At 41.9% G+C, this 24869-nt stretch overlaps 1 protein-coding gene across 1 annotated transcript in view; it reads right to left on the minus strand.

Moving 5' to 3' along the window:
• LOC134992196 (sodium/hydrogen exchanger 4-like) overlaps nucleotides 1-24623 on the minus strand; it is a 101443-nt gene extending 76820 nt beyond the window's left edge. Inside the window, exon 1 of the mRNA XM_063950767.1 lies at nucleotides 24177-24623. Coding sequence (XP_063806837.1) covers nucleotides 24177-24608 — 432 coding nt within the window. The 5' untranslated portion in view covers nucleotides 24609-24623. The remainder of the gene's footprint in view (nucleotides 1-24176) is intronic.
• Between the last annotated feature and the right edge of the window lie 246 nt (nucleotides 24624-24869).

Consider the following 24869-nt stretch of genomic DNA (forward strand, 5'->3'; position numbering starts at 1 on the left):
CTGCCGTGTCGCGCAGCCACATGAGCCCACTGGCCAGCAGATCCAGTCCAATCTCATCTGCGAGACTGACATGGGCGTGCTTTCATGTAGGCTGAATGCACACCCCTGTCATTGAGGCACATATACTGGTGCCGCTTTTCAGTTATTTTTCAATGGGCCTTTACAGCCCATGGCTTGGCCGCGCCCAACTCTTCCCGAACTTTACTACTGTCAGCGGGAGGCACCTCTCCCACTGCCTTCTATCCCCATATACAGGCATATTCATAGAGGGAAATGATTAGAATGATTCAAAGAAGATATCTATGACACAGAATCTGTGTTACAAATATCTTCTTTGTATTAATTGAATCATTATGACAGGGAAGCACTGCCTTCCCTGCCTCCCCTGACTGCACATCTCTAATGCAGAGTATACCACAGCCTTCTAATTGGAAATGAGCAGCTTGGTTCTCTGAGATCTGAGCTCACCCAAACTATTAGGATCCTAGGGAATCCGAGCCATTACTCGAGTTTTCCGGGCAGGCTCTGATTCCAAAATGTGGGAAAACATCATCTTCCTAGCATCGGATCTTGTGTGTTTTGTCCCTCCTGTGGTAATTTGGGCACCATATGACACAGGACAACCGGAGGGAAGGGAGCTTTAGCGGGAACTTAAACAAAGAACACTAATGGGCACCCACATGTCCCTAATGTTAGTAATACTGGCCCCGCATGTCCCTAGTGTTAATAATACTGGCCCCACATGTCCCTAGTGTTAGTAATACTGGCCCCACATGTCCCTAGTGTTAGTAATACTGGCCCCACATGTCTAGTGTCATTAACACTGGCCCCACATGTCCCTAGTGTTAGTAATACTGGCCCCACATGTCTAGTGTCATTAATACTGGCCCCACATGTCTAGCGTCATTAATACTGGCCCCACATGTCCCTAGTGTTAGTAATACTGGCCCCACATGTCCCTAGTGTTAGTAATACTGGCCCCACAAGTCTAGCATCATTAATACTGGCCCCACATGTCTAATGTTAGTAATACTGGCCCCACATGTCCCTAGTGTTAGTAATACTGACCCCACATGTCTAGCGTCATTAATACTGGCCCCACATGTCCCTAGTGTTAGTAATACTGGCCCCACATGTCCCTAGTGTTAGTAATACTGGCCCCACAAGTCTAGCGTCATTAATACTGGCCCCACATGTCTAATGTTAGTAATACTGGCCCCACATGTCTAATGTTAGTAATACTGGCCCCACATGTCTAGCGTCATTAATACTGGCCACACATGTATAGTGTCATTAATACTGGCCCCACATGTCTAATGTTAGTAATACTGGCCCCACATGTCTAGCGTCATTAATACTGGCCCCACATGTCCCTAGTGTTAGTAATACTGGCCCCACATGTCCCTAGTGTTAGTAATACTGACCCCACATGTCTAGCGTCATTAATACTGGTCCCACATGTCCCTAGTGTTAGTAATACTGGCCCCACATGTTTAATGTTAGTAATACTGGCCCCACATGTCCCTGGTGTTAGTAATACTGGCCCCACATGTCTAGCGTCATTAATACTGGCCCCACATGTCGCTAGTGTTAGTAATACTGGCCCCACATGTCTAGCATCATTCTTACTGGCCCCACATGTCCCTAGTGTTAGCAATACTGGCCCCACATGTCTAGCATCATTAATACTGGCCCCACATGTCTAATGTTAGTAATACTGGCCCCACATGTCCCTAGTGTTAGTAATACCCCACATGTCTAGCGTCATTAATACTGGCCCCACATGTCCCTAGTGTTAGTAATACTGGCCCCAAATGTCCCTAGTGTTAGTAATGCTGGACCCACATATTCCTAGTGTTAGTAATACTGGCCCCACACGTCTAATGTTAGTAATACTGGCCCCACATGTCCCTAGTGTTAGTAATACTGGCCCCACATGTCCCTAGTGTTAGTAATACTGGCCCCACATCTTCCTAGTGTTAGTAATACTGGCCCCACATGTCCCTAGTGTTAGTAATACTGACCCCACATGTCCCTAGTGTTAGTAATACTGGCCCAACATGTCCCTAGTGTTAGTAATACTGGCCCCACATGTCTAATGTTAGTAATACTGGCCCCACATGTCCCTAGTGTTAGTAATACTGGCCCCACATGTCTAATGTTAGTAATACTGGCCCCACATCTCTGGCATCATTAATACTGGCCCCACATGTCCCTTGTGTTAGTAATACTGGCCCCACATGTTCCTAGTGTTAGTAATACTGTCCCCACATGTCCCTAGTGTTAGTAATACTGGCCCCACATCTTCCTAGTGTTAGTAATACTATCCCCACATGTCCCTAGTGTTAGTAATACTGACCCCACATGTCCCTAGTGTTAGTAATACTGGCCCAACATGTCCCTAGTGTTAGTAATACTGGCCCCACATGTCTAATGTTAGTAATACTGGCCCCACATGTCCCTAGTGTTAGTAATACTGGCCCCACATGTCTAATGTTAGTAATACTGGCCCCACATCTCTAGCATCATTAATACTGGCCCCACATGTCCCTTGTGTTAGTAATACTGGCCCCACATGTTCCTAGTGTTAGTAATACTGGCCCACATGTCTAATGTTAGTAATACTGGCCCCACATGTCTAATGTTAGTAATACTGGCCCCACATGTCCCTAGTGTTAGTAATACTGGCCCCACATGTCTAATGTTAGTAATACTGGCCCCACATCTCTAGCATCATTAATACTGGCCCCACATGTCCCTTGTGTTAGTAATACTGGCCCCACATGTTCCTAGTGTTAGTAATACTGGCCCACATGTCTAATGTTAGTAATACTGGCCCCACATGTCCCTAGTGTTAGTAATACTGACCCCACATGTCTAATGTTAGTAATACTGGCCCCACATGTCCCTAGTGTTAGTAATACTGGCCCCACATGTCTAATGTTAGTAATACTGGCCCCACATCTCTAGCATCATTAATACTGGCCCCACATGTCCCTAGTGTTAGTAATACTGGCCCCACATGTTCTTAGTGTTAGTAATACTGGCCCACATGTCTAATGTTAGTAATACTGGCCCCACATGTCCCATGTTAGTAATACTGACCCCACATGTCCCTAGTGTTAGTAATACTGGCCCGACATGTCCCTAGTGTTCGTAATACTGACCCCACATGTCTAATGTTAGTAATACTGGCCCCACATGTCCCTAGTGTTAGTAATACTAGCCCCACATGTTCCTAGTGTTAGTAATACTGGCCCACATGTCTAATGTTAGTAATACTGGCCCCACATGTCCCTAGTGTTAGTAATACTGGCCCCACATGTCCCTAGTGTTTGTAATACTGGCCCACATGTCTAATGTTAGTAATACTGGCCCCACATGTCCCTAGTGTTAGTAATACTGACCCCACATGTCCCTAGTGTTAGTAATACTGGCCCCACATGTCCCTAGTGTTAGTAATACCAGCCCCACATGTCCCTAGTGTTAGTAATACTGACACCACATGTCTAATGTTAGTAATACTGGCCCCACATGTCCCTAGTGTTAGTAATACTGACCCCACATGTCCCTAGTGTTAGTAATACTGGCCCACATGTCCCTAGTGTTAGTAATACTGGCCCACATGTCCTTAGTGTTATTAATACTGGCCTAGCTAGATGGACGTAGGCAATTAGCAAAACATACTTCTTATTTTTATAGTGAACATTATTATTACTTGCATTTTGGCTAAGCGCGACACTGTTGTTTCTTTTTAATCACTGCCCGCAGTTCAGCCCAGAGCGCCTAATACAGGGGCAGCATTATCCCTTTACTGGTGCACACTGGTGCTGTAACTGCCCACGGTGCAGCCCAGCATTAGTCCTTGGTGCACACTGGTGTTTTTTTCTCACTGGCCACTGTGCAGCATTAACCCTTTATTGGTCCACACTTGTGCATGCCACCAATACATTAATATAAGCGCAGTGATATTCAGCAGTGTGTAAAAAATAAATATAAAAAAACTTGTGTGTTTTTAGAGACAGGTCATGCCACCACATATAAGTGCTGTGAGTCGCAGTGTAAAGTTGTTGTCAATTTAAAAAAAGTAAATCTAAAAAGCCCAAAATAAGAAAGAAAAAAAAAAGATAAAGAAAATTTTAAAAATAAGTGTGTGTTTAGGGCCAAGCCGATTCACCTCATGAATAATATTTAAGCACTGTGAGAGTAGCAGTGTGACGTTATTTTAATTTGTTAAAAAAGATGTGCTATAGATGTGCTATAAACTGCTGTGTGTTTATGCCGCTGCTCTGTTGCTCAGTAATCAGGCAGCTTGGTTAAAATAATATTGGGGGTCATTCCGAGTTGTTCGCTCGTTATTTTTTTCTCGCAACGGAGCGATTAGTCGCTAATGCGCATGCGCAATGTCCGCAGTGCGACTGCGCCAAGTAAATTTGCTATGCAGTTAGAAATTTTACTCACGGCATTACGAGGTTTTTTCTTCGTTCTGGTGATCGTAATGTGATTGACAGGAAGTGGGTGTTTCTGGGCGGAAACTGGCCGTTTTATGGGAGTGTGTGAAAAAACGCTGCCGTTTCTGGGAAAAACGTGGGAGTGGCTGGAGAAACGGAGGAGTGTCTGGGCGAACGCTGGGTGTGTTTGTGACATCAAACCAGGAACGACAAGCACTGAACTGATCGCACTGGAAGAGTAAGTCTCGAGCTACTCAGAAACTGCACAGAGAAGTCTTTTCGCAATATTGCGAATCTTTCGTTCACAATTTTGATAAGCTAAGATTCACTCCCAGTAGGCGGCGGCTTAGCGTGTGCAAAGCTGCTAAAAGCAGATTGCGAGCGAACAACTCGGAATGAAGGCCATTATGAGCTGTGCGGTGGTCACAATTTACTGGGAATTAATGTTATTGAGGTTAATAATACTCTAGGGAAAAACAACAACAAATTATATGATTTTATCTGTTTTAGCAATTTTTAAAAAAAATACAGATCCAAAACCTAAACACGTTGGGGCGGTTTTGGCAAAACCAAAACCCAACGACGAATTGGAACCAAAACCAAAACACATGGGGTGGCCACCATTTATCAACTTCTAGTGGCAATTTGACCACAGCCATATGAGTTGATCGCAGCAGCAAGTTTGTTAGCTAGCTATATATATATATATATATATATATATATATCTATATATCTATATATATAGCTATATATATCTATATAGCTATATATATATATATATATATATATATATATATATACATATACATATATACACTGTAGTTATTTATTCTTTATATATATATCTATACACATACTCTCCTGGAATGCGGCACTCCTGGCGGCTTCAAATAAGAAACTTCAAACAGGCATGCCTGTTTGAAGTTTCTTATTTGAAGCCGCCAGGAGTGCCGCATTCCAGGAGAGTATGTGTATAGATATATATATAAAGAATAAATAACTACAGTGTATATATATATATATATATATATATATATATAACAGGGCCGAAACTAGGATTTCTGTCACCCGGGGCAAGGCAATAATTCGGCGCCCCCCACCACCACCAAAAAATAAATAAATAAATTAAATAAATCAATAAAAAAACAGTAGTACTGTACTGTACAGTGTGCTATTTCTTTTATAAGTCCGATGAGTGCCGCCTCGATCGCTATATCTACCTAAACTCTATGGAGGAGGGCACCAGGGCCCGCTGCTTGGTGATACTGTGAGTGCCGGGGAACACTGCAGCTATATATATATATATATATATATATAGTCCTTGGGGTCCGGCACCCCTAAACAATAGTAGCAATGGCCCAGGTGCCCTCTGTACTAAATAGTATATTGTCAGGTGTCACATCATATAAGCCAATGTTACGAGGCCCGTAGCCCAAAGGGGCAAAGGAGAGGCTACGGGCCCCGGAACATTGCTTGTTTGATGTGACACCTGACAATACACTTGTAACACTTCAAAAGACCTGCCTGAGTGGCGAAATATTTATATATCTATATTTCTACATGTGTATAATATATATTTATATAAATAATATATACACATATATATATATATATATATATATGCATACATATATATATATATATATATATATATATATACACATACAGTATATATATAATATATATATATTATGTGTGATACTGGTTGCAAAAACATTTACATTTCTTGACAGAGCAGTCACAGTGTATATTTATTAAGCTCCCCCCTCCTCCTACATCAGGGCTGTGTACTACTGCAGCCAGCCAGCCAGGCTTGTAGCCTATTAGCCCCGGCCCCCAGTGCTGATACTTGGCCAGGCAGCCGCAGCACGAACCTACTTTTTTGGTGCGCATGCAGGGTTTTCTACTGAAGACGGGGCCGCCAGAGACTCGAGACTCCCGCCTCTGGCTCCGTCCTCTCTGTTGCCGGGTGCATGCGTGTGATGTCACGTGCGCGCGCAACGTCATGACGTCACACACGCGATGTGCCGGCGTCCGCATCCCGGAAGCGCAGTGAGCCTCGTCTAGTGCTGCTGGCACCGTACAGCAGGTCACTTGCTGTCGGGGAGCCAGCGGAAGCGATCGCTGCAGAAGAACTGGGCTCATTAGCGCCCCCTAGAGCACAGCACCCGGGGCACGTGACCCCCTAGCCCCCCCCTAGTTTCGGCCCTGTATATAATCTCTCTCTGCTCCCTGCTTTAGATCAATCCTAAGCCTCCGTGCAGTGAGTGAGGCCAGTGTCTAGGGCTTTCAGCGGGTGCTGGAGGTCAGAGGGGCGGCAGGTGACGGTGTGCACACAGCCGTGTCTCCGTCCACCGGAAACAGCGGCCGCCAGGTGGCAAAGATGCGGCCGGGGAGGGCTTGCAGGAGGCGCACTCGGTGGACGGGAAAAGGGAGACTAGAGACATGGAGACGCAGCCGCGACGGGTCCATCACGGCACCATTCGCGGCTGCGGGTGGCAATCGTGGGGGGTGAGGGAGCAGCTTTCAAGGAGCCAGGCAGAGTTCCCCGCACCCCCTTGACTCCCTCGCCCGGGGCACGTGACCCCTTAGCCCCCCCCCTAGTTACTGCCATGACATAAAGTATATGAAAAATACACAGTATATATTACAAATATCTTCTTTGTATTATTCTAATAATTTTACTGCTGCATGTTTACATAATGCCCACATGAATACTTTGGCTCATATATTGTGTGTAAATCTGGCTCTGGTACTCACCAGTGCGTCATGAGCCATTTACCTCACCGCACGTCCCTGACTCTTACATAGTGTAAAAACTGGGATTGGGATGTCCCGCCTCTTTCAGAGGCTGAGCTGTCATTCACAGCTCAGCCCCACCCATGGCTCCATCAGGCAGCAGACTGCAGATGGGCAGAGAATGACTGATGTGCTCAGGCTGATGCTTTACATGGCTATGCGTAAGGCAGCTCCTCCAGTCTCCCCTCTCCAAAACCGGGACATTTGGGAACCCCGAACACAATTGCGGGGATGTTTGGACAAACAGTCAAAAAACGGTATGATCCCGATCCTGAGAGAACCAGGACATAAAACATCCCTAGTCAGGAAGATTATATAATAGCTACAGTACTTAATTGAAACAAGAAGGAGGAACAGTAAAAGTTGGGTTGAAGAGTAATGTCAGTCAGTTTATTATTCTCAAGCTCATTGTCTGTTAGGTAAAGGATTAATGCTATACCCAATGGAAGAGAATGGAAATCTGAAAGTTACTTCCACTTGGATGAACCAGTGCTATAGCCAAATGATTCAGTTAAGTTCTATGTTAAACTATGAAGTATTTGTTGTAGAAGCCTCTACCAATATTTGGAGGAACAGTTAAAGTTTTTAAAAAATCAGTGGTTCCTAAACTTTCTCAGATTACAACCGCCTAGAGTCGTAGGCCCTCATTCAGCTTCAGTTGCAGTTTTACTAAAATAACAAAACTGCAACTAGCTGTGATCGCATGTTGGGGGCCGCTCAGCACAGGGCAAGGCCTCCCAGCATGCAAATACCTGGCAGCGATGCAATCACAATTCAATTGTGAAGACGCAGAGCAACTATTTTCCAGGTTGCAGCAGCTGTGAGACATCACCCGAATCATCCCCCATTTCAAACGCCATGCCCGCCGAACCCCGCGTCACCTCCCCCGCAATGCCCCATACCGCCTCACGAACACCACTACCTGTCAATCAGGCAGAGGCGTTCACATAACTGATATGTGGTCACATCTCCCCACCCACGCAGTGTGGGTCCCGCATGTGCGCACTGTGGGGGATTGCGGGGAGATGTGATCGCATCTCAGTAGCATAGCCTACTGAATACCCCCCTTGGTCATTTCACAGAATCCCTTGAACAAAATTTTCTATTCAGATGCTCAGAAAAATATTAAAATGAAAAAATTGTGCTTACCTGCCATGCTTAAGTTCAGTTATGTGATGGTGGACAAGCTGTACTTCTGTTTGTCCACATTGCTCTGATCGCAGTATTGGTTTCACCTATGACATTAAGCAGAAGGAGGAAAGAAAGGTGTGAAGGTGTGAGACGTGGAAGATAAATGAAGAGGTGTGGTGCCAGCGGACAGTGGAAAGGTTAAACTGGAGTCGGGAACAGATGGGATAGGGGGCAATGCTAGTGATATATACAAAGGAGGGACAGAGAGGCACACCTAGGGAGTCAGGATAGGTACACAGAGAAACTGGTACATATACAGGAAAGACAGAAAGATTAATACAAAAATGGTGGCAGACGCAGGTTCGAGCAAGGACACAGAAGAGTGTGCTGCAAGCAATGGGGGAATGGAGTCAGGGTTACAAAGGACAAGAATAAAGAGGAAGAGCAGGTTGGGAAAGGACATGCACAATTTAAGGAGTGCTGCCTGTGTGGGCATGGCACTGCTTCTCTAAATCTTTCAGCAGTGCACAGATCAGCTTATAAAGATGGCAGCCCAAATCATTTGATTTGGACTGAACCACGTTTCTGCCACAACCCTAAAATATGATGCCCTAAGTCACATAATGAGCATAGTTTGGGAACCACTGAAATAAAGTGTGTAAACTTTACCACTGATAATGCTACAAATGAAAAATGGATATTTAAGATGCCCTTAACTGTTTAATGGACAACAGATGGTTCTCTGTTTTATATTAGTGGAGTGGCTATTATCAGTTTCCTGTTCATCCAGTCTAGAGGTGAAATACTAATTTCATATCCCCTAGGTTTCTAAAAGTTTGTAAGGAACCTGCAGGGCATCTGTGGAGTACCAGAATATTTTCATTGGTTACTCTGTGAGTACTCAACTATGGGATTACTGAACTATGTCAATGATGTAACAGTATTTAGAAAGACCCTTGAAGAATTAAATGATAATTGCTGGCTAGAGACTTACTGAGGTATCCAAGTACCCGCAGTCAATGACAGCAGGTAATCATATCGCTGGGGGCTCTATCCTATTAGCCACAATGTGGCACGCTTCTCCCCCCGATGCAAGCATTTATCAGGGGGAGCACCCGAAGCATAATCCGCGATGTGTCCTGCCGATGCCGGGATAACACATGGGATCAGGGACTTATCCCTGTCCCCGCGTGTTATTGCACGATCGAGGGTCCAATTTCAGATGATAAAAACGGCCTCTAATTGTATAATGACCACCGGTCATTAATCGTGATAACTGCCTGTTTTTCTGGCCGAAACAGCATTGGGGCTAATTGGATACCTCCCTTAAAATAACAAAAAGGACAGTAACAATTACCTTTGTTATAAACATACTTATACTAGCTAAGGAAACCATTGAAGAATATGAAGGAGATATACTAAGTCCTGGAGAGTGATAAAGTAGAGAGAGCAACTATTAACCAATCAGCTCCTAACTGCCATGTGACAGGCTATATGTCATTTAAACAGCAATATAACGGCAATTTGAAGTTCATGATTTTTTAGTTGTTCGCTATATAATGTATCTATATAAATGTATAATTACACTTGACAATCGAGCTTTTATTTATGTTCCTTCTAGCTGTAATTTTAATACGGGTATGGGTCATTAGGACGACCACACTTAGGTCGACAGTCATTAAGTCGATCACTATTGGTCGACATGCATTAGGTCGACATGGCCACTAGGTCAACATGGTCATTAGGTCGACATGAACAAGGTCAACATGGAAAAAGGTCAACATGATTTTTTTACTTTTTTTGGTGTCATTTTCTTCGTAAAGTGACTGGGAACCTCAATTAGTGCACCATGTCCCCTCGCATGGCGAGCGAAGGTGCCTTGCTGTGCTTGGCACAGATTACTATTCCCAATCATAGTCCACGTGGATCGTAAAGTATGAAAAAGTAAAAAAAATTAAGAAAAAAAATGTGAAAAACTCACGTCGACCATTTTCCATGTCGACCTTGTTCATGTCAACCTAATGACCATGTCATGCTGACCGAATGCATGTCGACCAATAGTGGTCAACCTAATGACTGTCAACCTAAGTGTGGCCGACCTAATGACCATATCCCTTTTAATACTGCATTATTATAAAAATAAATGTTAACATAACCTTTCTTTAAATTGCCTTACAATAAAAAGGAGTTCTGGGATGCGGACAATATACCGCCTGTTGGGATCCCGGCATTCAGGATTCCGACACCGGAATCCAGACAGACGGTACAATGCCGACGGACGGGATCCCGATAGATGCCTGGAATTCCCCATCGGGTGGTGGTCCATGCTACCACCCAAGGGGGAATAGAATAGTGTCGCTCGCTACCGGGCCCGCAGCATGGCGATCACAGTGAGCCGGCAATGGGACTCACTACACTCACTGACGGGATTCCAGCTGTCAGGATTTCGACACTGGCCTCCTGACCACCAGGATCCCATACTGAATCCGGAGTTCTAATGCATATGTGTGGTAATTCTGCGGAGGAAGATAGGGACATATACTCAGAGTGCACTCTGTTATTTATATAAAAATTGATAGATAGATCCCACATGTAAGGAATTTTGGTATGCAGAGATGATTGACAGAAAGCATTCAATATGCCTAGCAGGTTTTTAAACCCGAGGCTTAGGTCAGCAGGCACAGACTAGACAGTGGTAATAGTTCTAGTTGCTAGTTGTTTTTGTGTGTGTATATTAGCAATTTCATTGGTCACACAGCTAGGGGTGGGGTGTAGAAGTGCTTTAGGGTATTTCTATACATTGTAGAAGATTCTAGTTACTCTTGAATGTCGGACATCACACCCACCCTAGTTGTTGTTGGCTTGTGAGAAAAATGACTGCAGTGTCTGCTGGCTTTAGACCTTGAGGTGCTCTCCTTTCCAGAGCATGGGTTTGGCTGATTCTACCTAAATTGGGTTATCGGCACCACCAGTTCAGGTGTACCTTTGTGATTTGTGTCATTGGGAAGGGAGCTGGATAGTTCAGTGGACCTTTCTGATTTGTGTCATTAGGAAGGGAGCTGGATACCTTAAGTGGAGTAAGATGGGATGGCAGAAGGTCCCCATCTTGGGCTTGGAGTTTGCAACTAACAGCAATCCACACTAGTGGTTTCCTTTAACTCTGAATAGAAGTTTTCAAGGTACATGATTAATTATTTAGTTATTTATTACCAGTTATTTCTATAGCGTACACATACAGTATTCCTGCAGCGCTTTACAGAGAATATTTGGTAATTTACAGCATTCGCTGATCAGTGAAGCTTACAAACTATGGAGGTAATTCAGACCTGATCATAGCAGCAAATTTGTTAGCAGTTGGGCAAAATCATGGGGTATATTTACTAAGTGATAGATATTTGGGGGTTGGGGGCTGCGCTAATACCACTTTGTTTATAAAGTAGCAGCAGGGAGAAAAGGGGTTTTTTCCACTCCCCCTATCTATAAATAATGTGAAAAGAAAAAAGGGATCCCCCGCGCTCACTCTATACAAAGTTCAGGCACACATAACTTTGTTAAAAGATTTTTTATTTTATTGTGAATGGTTAATAAGGTTTTTCAGAAATACATTTTTTTTTTTAAACTTTAAGTTCATATATAAAAAAATGTTTAGAAACTATAACTGCATATATATTAAAAAATTTTTTTTATATATATAAAAAAAAATTTTATGCAAGAAAAACTTCATATATATATATATATATGTATAGAAAAAACCTAATACCGGTATACAACAGACATATAAGACAATACAAGATAGTGGGAAAAAAGGAGTAAAGGAATAAATTGGAATATATGATTATTTAGATTATTTAGACAGACACGCTTCAGTGTTTTACTCTGTCTATATTCCTATTATGTTTGTATCCCGAAATGCACCATTTGTATGTCTCTATTATGCTCGTATATCAATCTGTGTATATACACAAGTCTTTATCAGAGGTGCTCAGCTCGTCCTTATGCAGAAGGGGACGTCCCTCTAGAGAAGGGAAAGTAGACTGATGTGTAAGAGTTCTCCGTGGGTTAGGGGGTATACTGTGAATAATCTTCTTTCCCCACTAACCTTATGGATGTCTTCCCGTGCTGGAGACTTGTGTCTCAATTCGTCCAGAGGATGTTGGTGTCTGCCGGCAGACAGATCAGCTGTTCACAACGGCGGTCCGGCTTGCAGGTTTTTCCAATCCGTTGCTCCACAATCGACGCGTTTCGCCTGCGTAATCAGGCTTCGTCAGGATGATCGATCCCTCCATCCTTCTGGTTTTTAACACAGGTTTTGCCCATACTCGTGAGGCCAAAACGGAACGTCACTTCCGCCCTTATTGTATAGAGCACTATATGCATCGTTTTCGTATTAGGCATATTGTGTTCACACTGGATTTTTTGTATTACCTTAGTGGTAGGCAATATATGTCCTTGGTCCAGGGTTGATGTTTGGTATTATAATATTTTTTGTTATAAGACAGCGCCCATAGAAGGAAAGTAAAACACACATATAGTAGAGACAACATAAAACATAAAAACATATACACAGCTAAAATATTTATAGAGAAGAGGATATTTTTATCTTGACACATCCTTATCTACTATGTTAAAGATCTTGTTATATAGTATCCCTAGTGTCAATTATGTTGCAGGGATCATTTTGTTGCTATCTGCTGGAAAGCTATAGAACTTACAGATAGCAGTTAAAATAGCAGTTTGAAATCTTGTACTTATAGCATTACAGTAATCATGATATTAACAACTTGCATATGCATTAAATTCTTTATTTATGTAATCTCTGTCTATGTTTATTCTCCAGCGGTTGCATGAATTATTTTATGGTAGCATTTGGGAAGGTTAGTTGAAAGATAGGAAAAAAGGGGAGGAAAGGGGAAGTGGGGAGGTAGAATAGGAGGGGGGGGGGGGGGGGGGGAGAAGGGAGAAACGGATGCCATTAGTCAGGAATGAAATATTATACTTATGTATATTTTATACTTCATATGGTATAATAGATTTTTTACGATGTCAAAAAAGGGTGTAGTTCAAAATCTACGTTTAAACCTCTTGGTACTAATGTCCCTAATTCGAAAATGAGTTTAGCTTCTAGATCCTCTTGAAGGAAGAAGCTAAACTCATTTTCGAATTAGGGACATTAGTACCAAGAGGTTTAAACGTAGATTTTGAACTACACCCTTTTTTGACATCGTAAAAAATCTATTATACCATATGAAGTATAAAATATACATAAGTATAATATTTCATTCCTGACTAATGGCATCCGTTTCTCCCTTCTCCCCCCCCCCCCCCCCACTCCTATTCTACCTCCCCACTTCCACTTTCCTCCCCTTTTTTCCTATCTTTCAACTAACCTTCCCAAATGCTACCATAAAATAATTCATGCAACCGCTGGAGAATAAACATAGACAGAGTTTACATAAATAAAGAATTTAATGCATATGCAAGTTGTTAATATCATGATTACTGTAATGCTATAAGTACAAGATTTCAAACTGCTATTTTAACTGCTATCTGTAAGTTCTATAGCTTTCCAGCAGATAGCAGCAAAATGATCCCTGCAACATAATTGACACTAGGGATACTATATAACAAGATCTTTAACATAGTAGATAAGGATGTGTCAAGATAAAAATATCCTCTTCTCTATAAATATTTTAGCTGTGTATATGTTTTTATGTTTTATGTTGTCTCTACTATATGTGTGTTTTACTTTCCTTCTATGGGCGCTGTCTTATAACAAAAAATATTATAATACCAAACATCAACCCTGGACCAAGGACATATATTGCCTACCACTAAGGTAATACAAAAAATCCAGTGTGAACACAATATGCCTAATACGAAAACGATGCATATAGTGCTCTATACAATAAGGGCGGAAGTGACGTTCCGTTTTAGCCTCACGAGTATGGGCAAAACCTGTGTTAAAAACCAGAAGGATGGAGGGATCGATCATCCTGACGAAGCCTGATTACGCAGGCGAAACGCGTCGATTGTGGAGCAACGGATTGGAAAAGCCTGCAAGCCGGACCGCCGTTGTGAACAGCTGATCTGTCTGCCGGCAGACACCAACATCCTCTGGACGAATTGAGACACAAGTCTCCAGCACGGGAAGACATCCATAAGGTTAGTGGGGAAAGAAGATTATTCACAGTATACCCCCTAACCCACGGAGAACTCTAACACATCAGTCTACTTTCCCTTCTCTAGAGGGACGTCCCCTTCTGCATAAGGACGAGCTGAGCACCTCTGATAAAGACTTGTGTATATACACAGATTGATATACGAGCATAATAGAGACATACAAATGGTGCATTTCGGGATACAAACATAATAGGAATATAGACAGAGTAAAACACTGAAGCGTGTCTGTCTAAATAATCTAAATAATCATATATTCCAATTTATTCCTTTACTCCTTTTTCCCACTATCTTGTATTGTCTTATATGTCTGTTGTATACCGGTATTAGGTTTTTTCTATACATATATATATATATGAAGTTTTTCTTGCATAAAAATAATTTTTTTATATATATAAAAAAAATTTAAATATATATGCAGTTATAGTTTCTAAACAATTTTTTATATATGAACTTAAAGTTAAAAAAAAAAATTATTTCTGAAAAACCTTATTAACCATTCACAATAAAATAAAAAATCTTTTAACAAAGTTATGTGTGCCTGAACTTCATATATCTACTAAGGTCCCGATTTTGTCCGAGTTTTTTCTTTTTTTTGCCATCTCAGGAATTTACTAAAAACAAATCTCGGCAGTGTTGGGGCTATTTGTATGGTTTTTCCTGGCTGAGTTCACAAATACGAATGAATAGACCATTGGTCAAACACACCTGTTATTTGATACAACTCGGTAATTTACTAAGAATTTGTATTCACAATCACTGCCGACAATAGTCAAACACTGCCGGGAAAGCATAGAATTCGTACAAAAAAGCAGTTTTAAAATAGACCTGCTTTTTGGTGGCATGTTCAGATAGTCATGCACGGATCAGTGAGATCTGTGCATGCTTATCTGTGGAAAGGGGTCTGAAAGAGATAAAAAAAAATAATTGTGTGGGGTCCCCCCTCCTAAGCATAACCAGCCTCGGGCTCTTTGAGTCGGCACTGGTTGTTTAAATACCGGGGAAAAATGACTGTGGTTCCCCCGTATTTAGACAACCAGCACCGGGCTCTTGGCGCAGCCCTGGTACCAAAAACACGGGGAACAAAAGACATAGGGGTCCCCCGTATTTTTAAAACCAGCACTGGGCTCCACTAGCCAGAGAGATAATGCCACGGCCGGGGGACACTTTTATATAGGTCCCTGCGGCTGTGGCATTACCCCCCATCTAGTCACCCATGGCCAAGGTTCTCTGGAAGAGTGGGGACCCCTTAAATCAACGGGTCCCCCCTCCAGGCACCCAAGGACCAGGGGTGAAGCCCGAGGCTGCCCCCCCCATCCTTGGGCGGTGGATGGGGGGCTGATAGCCTTTGTTTGTGTGAAAAAAGAATATTGTCTTTTGTTGTAGAACTACAAGTCCCAGCAAGCTTCCCCCGCTTGCTGGTACTTGGAGAACCACAAATACTAGCATGCAGGAAAATAATGGGCCCGCTGGTACCTGTAGTTCTACAACAAAAGAAATACCCAAATAAAAACAACACACACACACACACCGTGACAGTATAACTTTAATTAACATACATGCACACTTATACACTCATACATACTTACCTAGTGTCCCACGGAGCCCCTCGGTCCCCTCGTCAAGTAGAATCCAATTAGTAACCTGGAAATAAATAAATAAATACTCACCTATTTTCCAGTGATGATCGGTCCTCTTCATTCCATGTAGAATCCACAGGGTTTAAAAAAAAAAAAACGGGCCCAACGCACCAAAGGGGTTCCATGTTTATACATACGCGTGTGTCCCTCTTTAGGTGAGGACAAAGTTGGGAGGTATGCATATACGCTTGTGCTCACTTAGAGTAGAGTCTGATTCTGAACTGCACACAAAATGGCTGTAGCTGTGGGCAGCCTTGCAAGCCTAATTTACTACATAATGCAGAGATTTCATGTGTCTGCAAGCGGAAGCCCTTGCTGCCCGTTGATTTTATACTAGCCACCGCAACCATCATCAATAGTATGTGCTCTTGCATCAGCCCCATGCTAGGTGTGAGAGATCTGTCAGACACAGGCTTCCCTTACCCTTATACACGACACAGAATAACACAGAGATTTAGCTACACACCCATTACACTCCCATAAGTCAGAGAAGCCACATTGTCACTGCCCAGTACAGTACCCACCCCAAACTGCTCTTTCATGGAATGACAGAGAGTTCTGTCCAATTAAGAATAGCTAGGACACACTGAAAAATGTGTAAATTCATATCTGCACATGTGCTGTGTGCAAACACTGTCTGTTTGTGTCTGATAACGCCTATCTTATTGCTAGTCAGCATTGCTTTACATTAAAACCCATTCACAGGATTTTTTTTTTTTACAATCCTAAATTTTTTTTTACATGTTGATGAGTTATTGCGATCATCAGAAGGAAATGTTTCCAATATACTGCCATTATCACAATATTCGGTATCTACATGACTTTCATATATCAGTTCCAAGTGTGTATTATAAATGAGTATTCACCATTACGTCTACTGTACTGACATACATGCAGGAGTCAGCTTAAAAATGTAAATGGTTTTTAACAGACTTGTATAGCAGAAACTACAGAACACAAAAATGAATTGTGATTTTTAGAATGACAGTTTCTCCCAATATTAGTTCATTAGTTACTTATTCTGACCTTCCTGGTTGCAGCCATTCCTTTCCTTTAAGATTCCTTTCATCTTAAAATACAATGGATAAAAGAAGTATGTACACACACTCTGCTTATATAAATGTATGTGATGGCTTTTTTTCCGCCAAGTACAGTAAATAGCCAAAGAAAGTGCTTCCTGCACTCTCCCAACTCTTAATAGAGAACACTGCAAGGCAGACATGCTAAATGTGGAAATGTTTTGTATTAACAGTTTTGTAGGACTTTAGCTTCATCTATCCATTTGCCTATTTACCTAACGTACAAAAACACATGAAGATTCCAACTGACAACCTGACTACACATTTGTACTGTACACATTTCCATTTCACCAGGCGCAGACTGGAAGCCTGGTAGTTCTGTATGTATTAATGGACTGGTCATATCAGCCTCAGTCAGCATCCCATTCCTGCTTTTGATAAAATAGTGACAGGCTGCAGTCAGGTGTGTAAGAGGTAGGGGAGGAACTATACAGTACAAAACACCTATCTGCAGTGACGTATTACATATATTACTGTCCAGAGCAGTAATGGCTCTGGCCCCAACAAACATGGGGCTCTGGCCCCAACAAACATTAAATAGAACTTGACGAATAACAGAACTTGTGGCGTCTTATTGGCTCATGCTGCTACACCCCTCCTCCTATCGAGGAGAAATGAGTCTTCTATTTCGGGACAAATGTTAAAATAAATAAATAAATGCATTTTTAAATCTTTTATGTTATGATGTCAGTGTCTGTTCCATATTTGCCATGTTCTGTTTTGTAATGTCTGTATGCTTCCACTCTTAAAAGCATGACTGCAGGAAATGTGTGTTAATTAAATTGTGAGCACAATTCTATTCAAGTCAATCAAAGGTGCAAGTTGGTTTTGATATTTTATATTTATAGAGAGTATATAGAGACCTAAAAGAGCACATGCACCCATACTGCTTTTTCAGGGCTTCAAAATAAGAGCCCTGGCCCCATTTTCCCTTTGTTTCACAGAGGAACAAAGGAAATCTATATAAGCGCTGCTATAAGGAATGAAGATACATCTAACTTGCTTTTTTTTTTATATTGTTCATAGTAGTGTTACAGCATCTAATGTTGGTCATGTACTGTACATCATTTTAAACTATATTCTTTTTAATGCCCAGATTTATCAAGCCTTGGAGAGTGATAAATTGCACGGTGATAAAGTACCAACCAATTAGCTCCTGTCATTTTTCAAACACAGTCTACATTAGCAGTTACATAGCAGTTAGGAGCTGATTGGCTGGTATTTTATCACTGTGCTATTTTTCTCTCTCCAAGGCTTGATAAATGAGCCCCTAAGTCAGGGGTGCTTTAAGAGAGCAGAAGGCCCGACTGCTGCCTCCTCTGTTCGGTCCCCCTCCTCTCTGCTGGCAGCTATGGAGAGTCTGAGCACTAGAGGGCTCAGACTCTACTACACATATGCAGATCACCAGGAAAATGGTGCTGCAGCCATTTTCCCAGTGATTTCTCTACTGCACATGCACAGAACATAGTGAAAATAGCTGCTGCGCCATTTTCATGGTGATTCCACAGTGCTGCTGACGTCGGCGCGGGACTCAGGAGGGGTACGTTTTAAAAAATGGGTGCAGCATGTGCGGTGGGGGCCCCCTCTATTCTCAGGGGCCCATGTGCACCGCACACACTGCACCCATTATAGATACGCCAGTGCCCAAGTATATTAACCATGTGTGGCTATTTTTGAACACAGCAACATTTGATAATGTGGGATGCGGCTGGCATCCCGCACCTCTAACAATCTAACGATCTCGGACTCCATTACATCCCGCCGTATAGGTCTGATGGGTTGGTTCAAAATGAACAATATTTACATTTGAAAAAATACATACAAAATTAGATGTGTATGCATAGGCATATTTATACTGGGTGCAGGGTGTGCGGTCCACACAGACACCGCATGCTCCTTGCAGCCAGAGTATACTTACTTTGAACCAGTAAGTGGTCCCTCCTCCACCACAGTGACATTTTCTTAATGACACCTTTGGGGAGATGGTGCTGTGCAGTGTAAGCAAAGACTTTGGCCTTTGCTCTCTTGTGCGCTTGTGCCTTCTTCCTAAATATCACTGGGTAGATGGTGCTGCGGAAGAGTAGGGAGCCACCTGCCAGCACTAGGTAAGATTGAGTGCTGGGAGGGCAATGCAGACAACCACCTCTGGCTTTAATACATCCCTGCATGTGTGGCTCTGACACCGATTTATGCCAGTCTGTCACATACTGTACATCAGGCATTCCCAATCGTGGTCCTCAAGGCACACCAACAGTGCAGGTTTTAGTGATATTCAGGCTTCAGCACAGATGGTTAAATCAAAATAACTAAGGTACTAATTAAGTCACCTGTGTTAAAGCCTGGATATCACTAAAACCTCCACTGTTGGTGTGCCTTGAGGACCGCAGTTGGGAATACCTGCTGTACATCCATTTATGTCATACTTGCCTACCTGACCCTCTCCATGAGGGAGAAAATGCTCTGTTCCTGGAATTTCCTGGTAATGTATGATTGCCATCACCTGTGGTGAGCTAGGTAATTGATAAGAAAGGTGTTTCACCACAGGTGATGGCAATCATACATTACCAGGAAAGTCCAGGAACAGAGCATTTTCTCCCTCATGGAGAGGGTCAGGTAGGCAAGTATGATTTATGTAGCTCAGGAAACACACATTTGCAATGAGACATCAATAAAACAGACACACTATCCACTGAAAAAAAGTAAAAAATTGTTAAAAATAAACACTCAAAAGCAAATGATATGCCTAGCAACATAAAACTAACCTTTCAGGGCCAGCAGTACATTCACAACCAACAATTACACAGTTGACTAGTGCTGGGAACTGTGATCATCATCATCATCATCATCATCATCATCATCATCATCAATGCATATATAGTTGCCACTGGTCCCCCGCAGCTTTCTGAGTATAGTATGGCCCAGATCTATCAAGCCTGGGAGAGTGATAAATAGCACGGTGATAAAGTACCAACCAATTAGCTCTTAACTGTCAGTTTTCAACACAGCCTGTAACATGGCAGTTAAGAGCTGGTTGGTTTGTACTTTATCACTGTGCTATTTATCACTCTCCAAGGCTTGATAAATCTGGGCCATATGTCTTATTGCTGTACTGTATGTTTTTGCAGCTACACACAGGGGCGGATTTAGGAGTGAGGTCACCCCTAGGCACAACAGACAACTTCATTTTAAGTATGCATCTGAAGATCGAGAGTCCTTTTGGTCCTCCTAGGTAGCTAAAGTGGTAATATGTGAGCTTGAATTAGAGTTTCTCTCAATGTCCCTTCCTCTCCTGAAATCTAGAAAAGCAATGCATTCAAGAAAAACACAGAAAAACTGTAATTTGTCAAGGTGGTGTTCAAAGAGACGACCTTAAAGTGATGTTTTTACTTTTTCTGGTATTCATAGGTCCTTAGTGGACTACGATTCTGCAAATGGTCACGCCAACATCTGCAGGGAGGCACTTCCAAACTGATAGCTGCACTAGTTTATGTGTATGGCACTGAGGCAGGTGCATATGTATAAACTTTATTCACTGTTCATCCAAATGCATTGCTGTTCATAAATAAATATATTTCTGCATTTTTATTTAATAGCTGAGTTTATTCTAATGGAGCCTCATTTAAAAATATTAAAAGTTTATTTGTTTGGTTTAAAAGAATATTTTAACTACAGTATATCAAAAACACTATTTAGGTGTTAAAGTGTCTCACCCACTGTTTTCAAACAAAGAAATCAACATTGTCTTAATGCAGTAATAAAATCCGTCTTTTCATTCTTAACTCGCCATTGGCATGGACAGTGGCCCTCATTCCGAGTTGATCGCTTGCTGCCATTTTTCGCAGCGCAGCAATCAAGTGAAAAAGTGGCAAATCTGCACATGCGCATGGTATGCAGCGCGCATGCGCTAAGTACTTTCACACAAAACTTTGTAGTTTTACCCAAGCTCAAGCGATGGTTTTCAGTCGCTCGAGTGTTCGTAGTATGATTGACAGGAAGTGGGTGTTTCTGGGTGGCAACTCAGCGTTTTCAGGGAGTGTGCTAAAAAACGCAGGCGTGCCAGGCAAAAACGCAGGAGTGGCTGGAGAAACGGGGGAGTGGCTGGCCGAACGCAGGGCGTGTTTATGACGTCAAACCAGGAACTAAACAGACTGCAGTCATCGCAAGATAAGAGTAGGTCTGGAGCTACTCAGAAACGGCATGAAATTTTTCCTGAGCAATTCTGCTAATCTTTCGTTCGCACTTCTGCTAAGCTAAGATACATGCCTAGAGGGCGGCGGCCTAGCGTGTGCACTGCTGCTAAAAGCAGCTAGCGAGCGAACAACTCAGAATGAGGGACAGTGTCTTTTGTTATGTATTGGTGAATTTCAAAAAGTGCTAAAATGTTGTAGGGGCACATTCATCATGTAAAAGGTCTCATTAGAGATAATGTAGGATTGTATTCACTGTGATAAACTACCAGTTTCCTGTCAAATTCAAACCAATTCATTATACTTCATCAAGATAATTTTGATTACCAGAAAGCTGCTCTTTTTGAAGAGAGAGCTTTTCAGTAGTGTGAGACAATTCACCCTCTTCTCTCCAATGGCACTTGCGCCTTTTTTCATCTCAGGCATGCGCAGTGTACCAGCACAGATGCCCAGAGATCATCAGTGGTACTGGATGGAGCGAGCGGAGAATTGCCAATCTGCCTCCCTATTCTATTTTAAAGTATGGAGATCTGTAAGATTTAAAGCATAGAGATCCGGAATGAGGTGGAGGCAGTGAGGACACAGCGGGGAGAGATCTGAAAAAATCCCTCTCCTGCATAAGTTGCCATGGAAATAGGAGCTTATCAAGACTTTCAGGGGCCGGTACATCATCTTTGGGTTGCATACACCCAAGTTCCAAATAAAAAATGCTTTTTCGGAACTTAGTGAATGGTATTATTTCTATGCAGAAACTTTTGGGGGAGCTACAGTACCAGTAATAACTCCAGCATTGCATGCTTAATGAATGATTATGAGTCAGTTCTTGTAAATTACAACTGAACATGAAAAGTTTGAAAAAACAAAAAAAAGATTTAAGTGATAATGAACAGGCCAAACACACAGGATATTTTGTATCTTCATGCAATTTGTAGTTGCTGAATTCTGCTAAATACTAAAATCAAATATAATTTGACATAAACCACCAAATGAAGCTAAAGCCCTCACATGTTATCATAATCTACAGTATATGAGCTATTTTTGTAGTAGCTTCATTTACAGTATTCATCTTTGATATTTATATTTAGAGTTGTCAGACATCAGTGTTTAAATTATTATCATCCAAAACCACCTAACGCCTTATTTTTCAATCAGTCCCTTTTCTTGCAAAAATACGGAATATATTGTGCTCACCACAGTGCAATAAGGGTGCTGTCACTGGTTTAAAAGAAAAGAAATTGATCCTTTGCACTAACCAATATAATATGATATTTTATCATCCAGAATCATGCATTTTTCTAACTAAAATTTTGCCTTCCCTTTTTATCTCCAATACATTTTCCTGTCCATTTACCTCTTAATAGATATTAGATAATAGTGTGTAATGTTTTTGCACTGTTATATGATGCAGCTTATATTATCAATACATACAAAGGCAGTAAAGCACAGTAAACAACAACCAAAGAATAATAAAGATTGGACAAAAACAAAAAAACAGAAAATTAAATAAATAAAATTAATGAGTCTGGCACCTGTAGGCAGAGACATCACTGATAGCGGTGATGGAATCCGGAATCAAGGTCGACATGCAAAAAGGTCAACATGAGTTTTTCACATTTATTTTTATTTTTTTAACTTTTTCATACTTTACAATCCTCGTGGACTATGATTGGGAATGGTAACCTGTGCTGAGCGCAGCAGTAGCAGAGCGAGGCACCCTGCCCGAAGTGAGTTAACATGCTAGGGGACACGGTGCACTAATTGAGGTTCCCGGTCACTTTACGAAGAAGAAAACAACACCAAAAACCATGAAAAACTCATGTCAAACTTTTTTCATGTCAACCTTGTTCATGTCGACCTAATGGCCATGTCGACCTATTTCTAGTGTCAACCTAGCCACTGTTGACCAATAGGTGTTGACCTAATGGGTGTCAACCTAGACTCTGTTGACCATGAATCCCATACCCGCGGTGACACCCGGTGCAGGAGGGTACATTGTTCGGGCTGGCAAAAATGGGCATGGCCTCGCAGGCAAAGCGTGTGGCCTCATGGTCCAAACCCTCATTTTGTTACTCCAGGGGTCCTGGAGATGCGGGTTGCCCCCCAGGGACCAGTGTAAGTGCAGTGCTGGCTCCTGCACAGTAACAGGAACTGGGTACTGCCCATAATGTCACAGTGCAGTACCCTGCTCCTATCACTGAAGAGGAGTTAGCACTTTGGTGTCACCCCTCGGCGAGTTACACCTGGGTACGGGCCGCACCCCTGTTGTGACGCCAGTGTCTGTAGGGTAGAATGTATGGGTTAAAAGTAATGCTTATAGCACTTTTTTGCAAATATGTGTAGAAGCTGATGTACAGTGTATTACAAAATCCCAGGTTGTGATAAGCTGAACAATGTCTTCTACACGTTTGCATTCATTTTATTTTATTTATTTTATTTCATTTTCTTTTTTTCTCTCAACTTGTATTACTCCTTGGTTGGTTTTTTTTTTCTCTTTTAGTAGATACTTGAAGATGCACATTATTTTTTAGATTCCCTCCCAGTTACAATGCCTATGACAAGTTATAATTGCATATCTTTCAATTTTCCAATACATAAACAGAATTGTCTAAAAATTGTCTAAAATTTCAGTTTTGTAATGCATCACTTACAGATCCGATCCACAGCAACATTGTGCTGTGTATCCAACAATTCTATAGATATGTTACTACTTACCACAGTTATACCATCGTTCAACAATGATTCTCCAAAGATCATCATGTATAGCTGTTCATTCACAGATATTTCCTCAAAAATAGCAAGGACAGCTACGGGGTCCACTGCTGAAATCAAGCTTCCATATAACAAATTCTGTAGCAGAGATACATCCTGCAAACCAAAGGCTTCAATCTGACAGATACCATATAGGGAAATTCCAATGCCAAAAGCATTAATAATAGTCCCCATCACTGACCACCAAATAATGGTTCCAATGTTTTCAAAAAAAGGACGAGTTGGTAAAAAATATCCCCCTTCCAGTACGATTGGAGGCAGTAGATAAAGGAAATAGATATCTGTCCTCATAGCAGGCGGTGCTTTGTGATCTGTCCCATAAATAATTGCCCCAAGTAGCACACCAATGGCAATCAGGATGCAACTTTCTGGCATAATTGATGGCAATTTGTGATACAGGTGAAATCCTGTAAGATATAATACAAATGTAAGATTTGTAGATTCCAAATAAAATAATACAGTGTTCCAGGTCTACTTAGGCAAGAGACACTCATTTATAAGTGGTCAGCACCAGTACATTTCAATTCAGTGCATATTCTCATACTAACAGTTGTCTAATGTTTTTACCGTTGTTACCATTTTAATACTTAAATATATTTATTACTTATAGCAAAATTGCATATGGTTACTTATTGG

Source organism: Pseudophryne corroboree, chromosome 2, assembly GCF_028390025.1.
Source record: "Pseudophryne corroboree isolate aPseCor3 chromosome 2, aPseCor3.hap2, whole genome shotgun sequence".
In the NCBI taxonomy this organism is placed as follows: Eukaryota; Metazoa; Chordata; class Amphibia; order Anura; family Myobatrachidae; genus Pseudophryne; species Pseudophryne corroboree.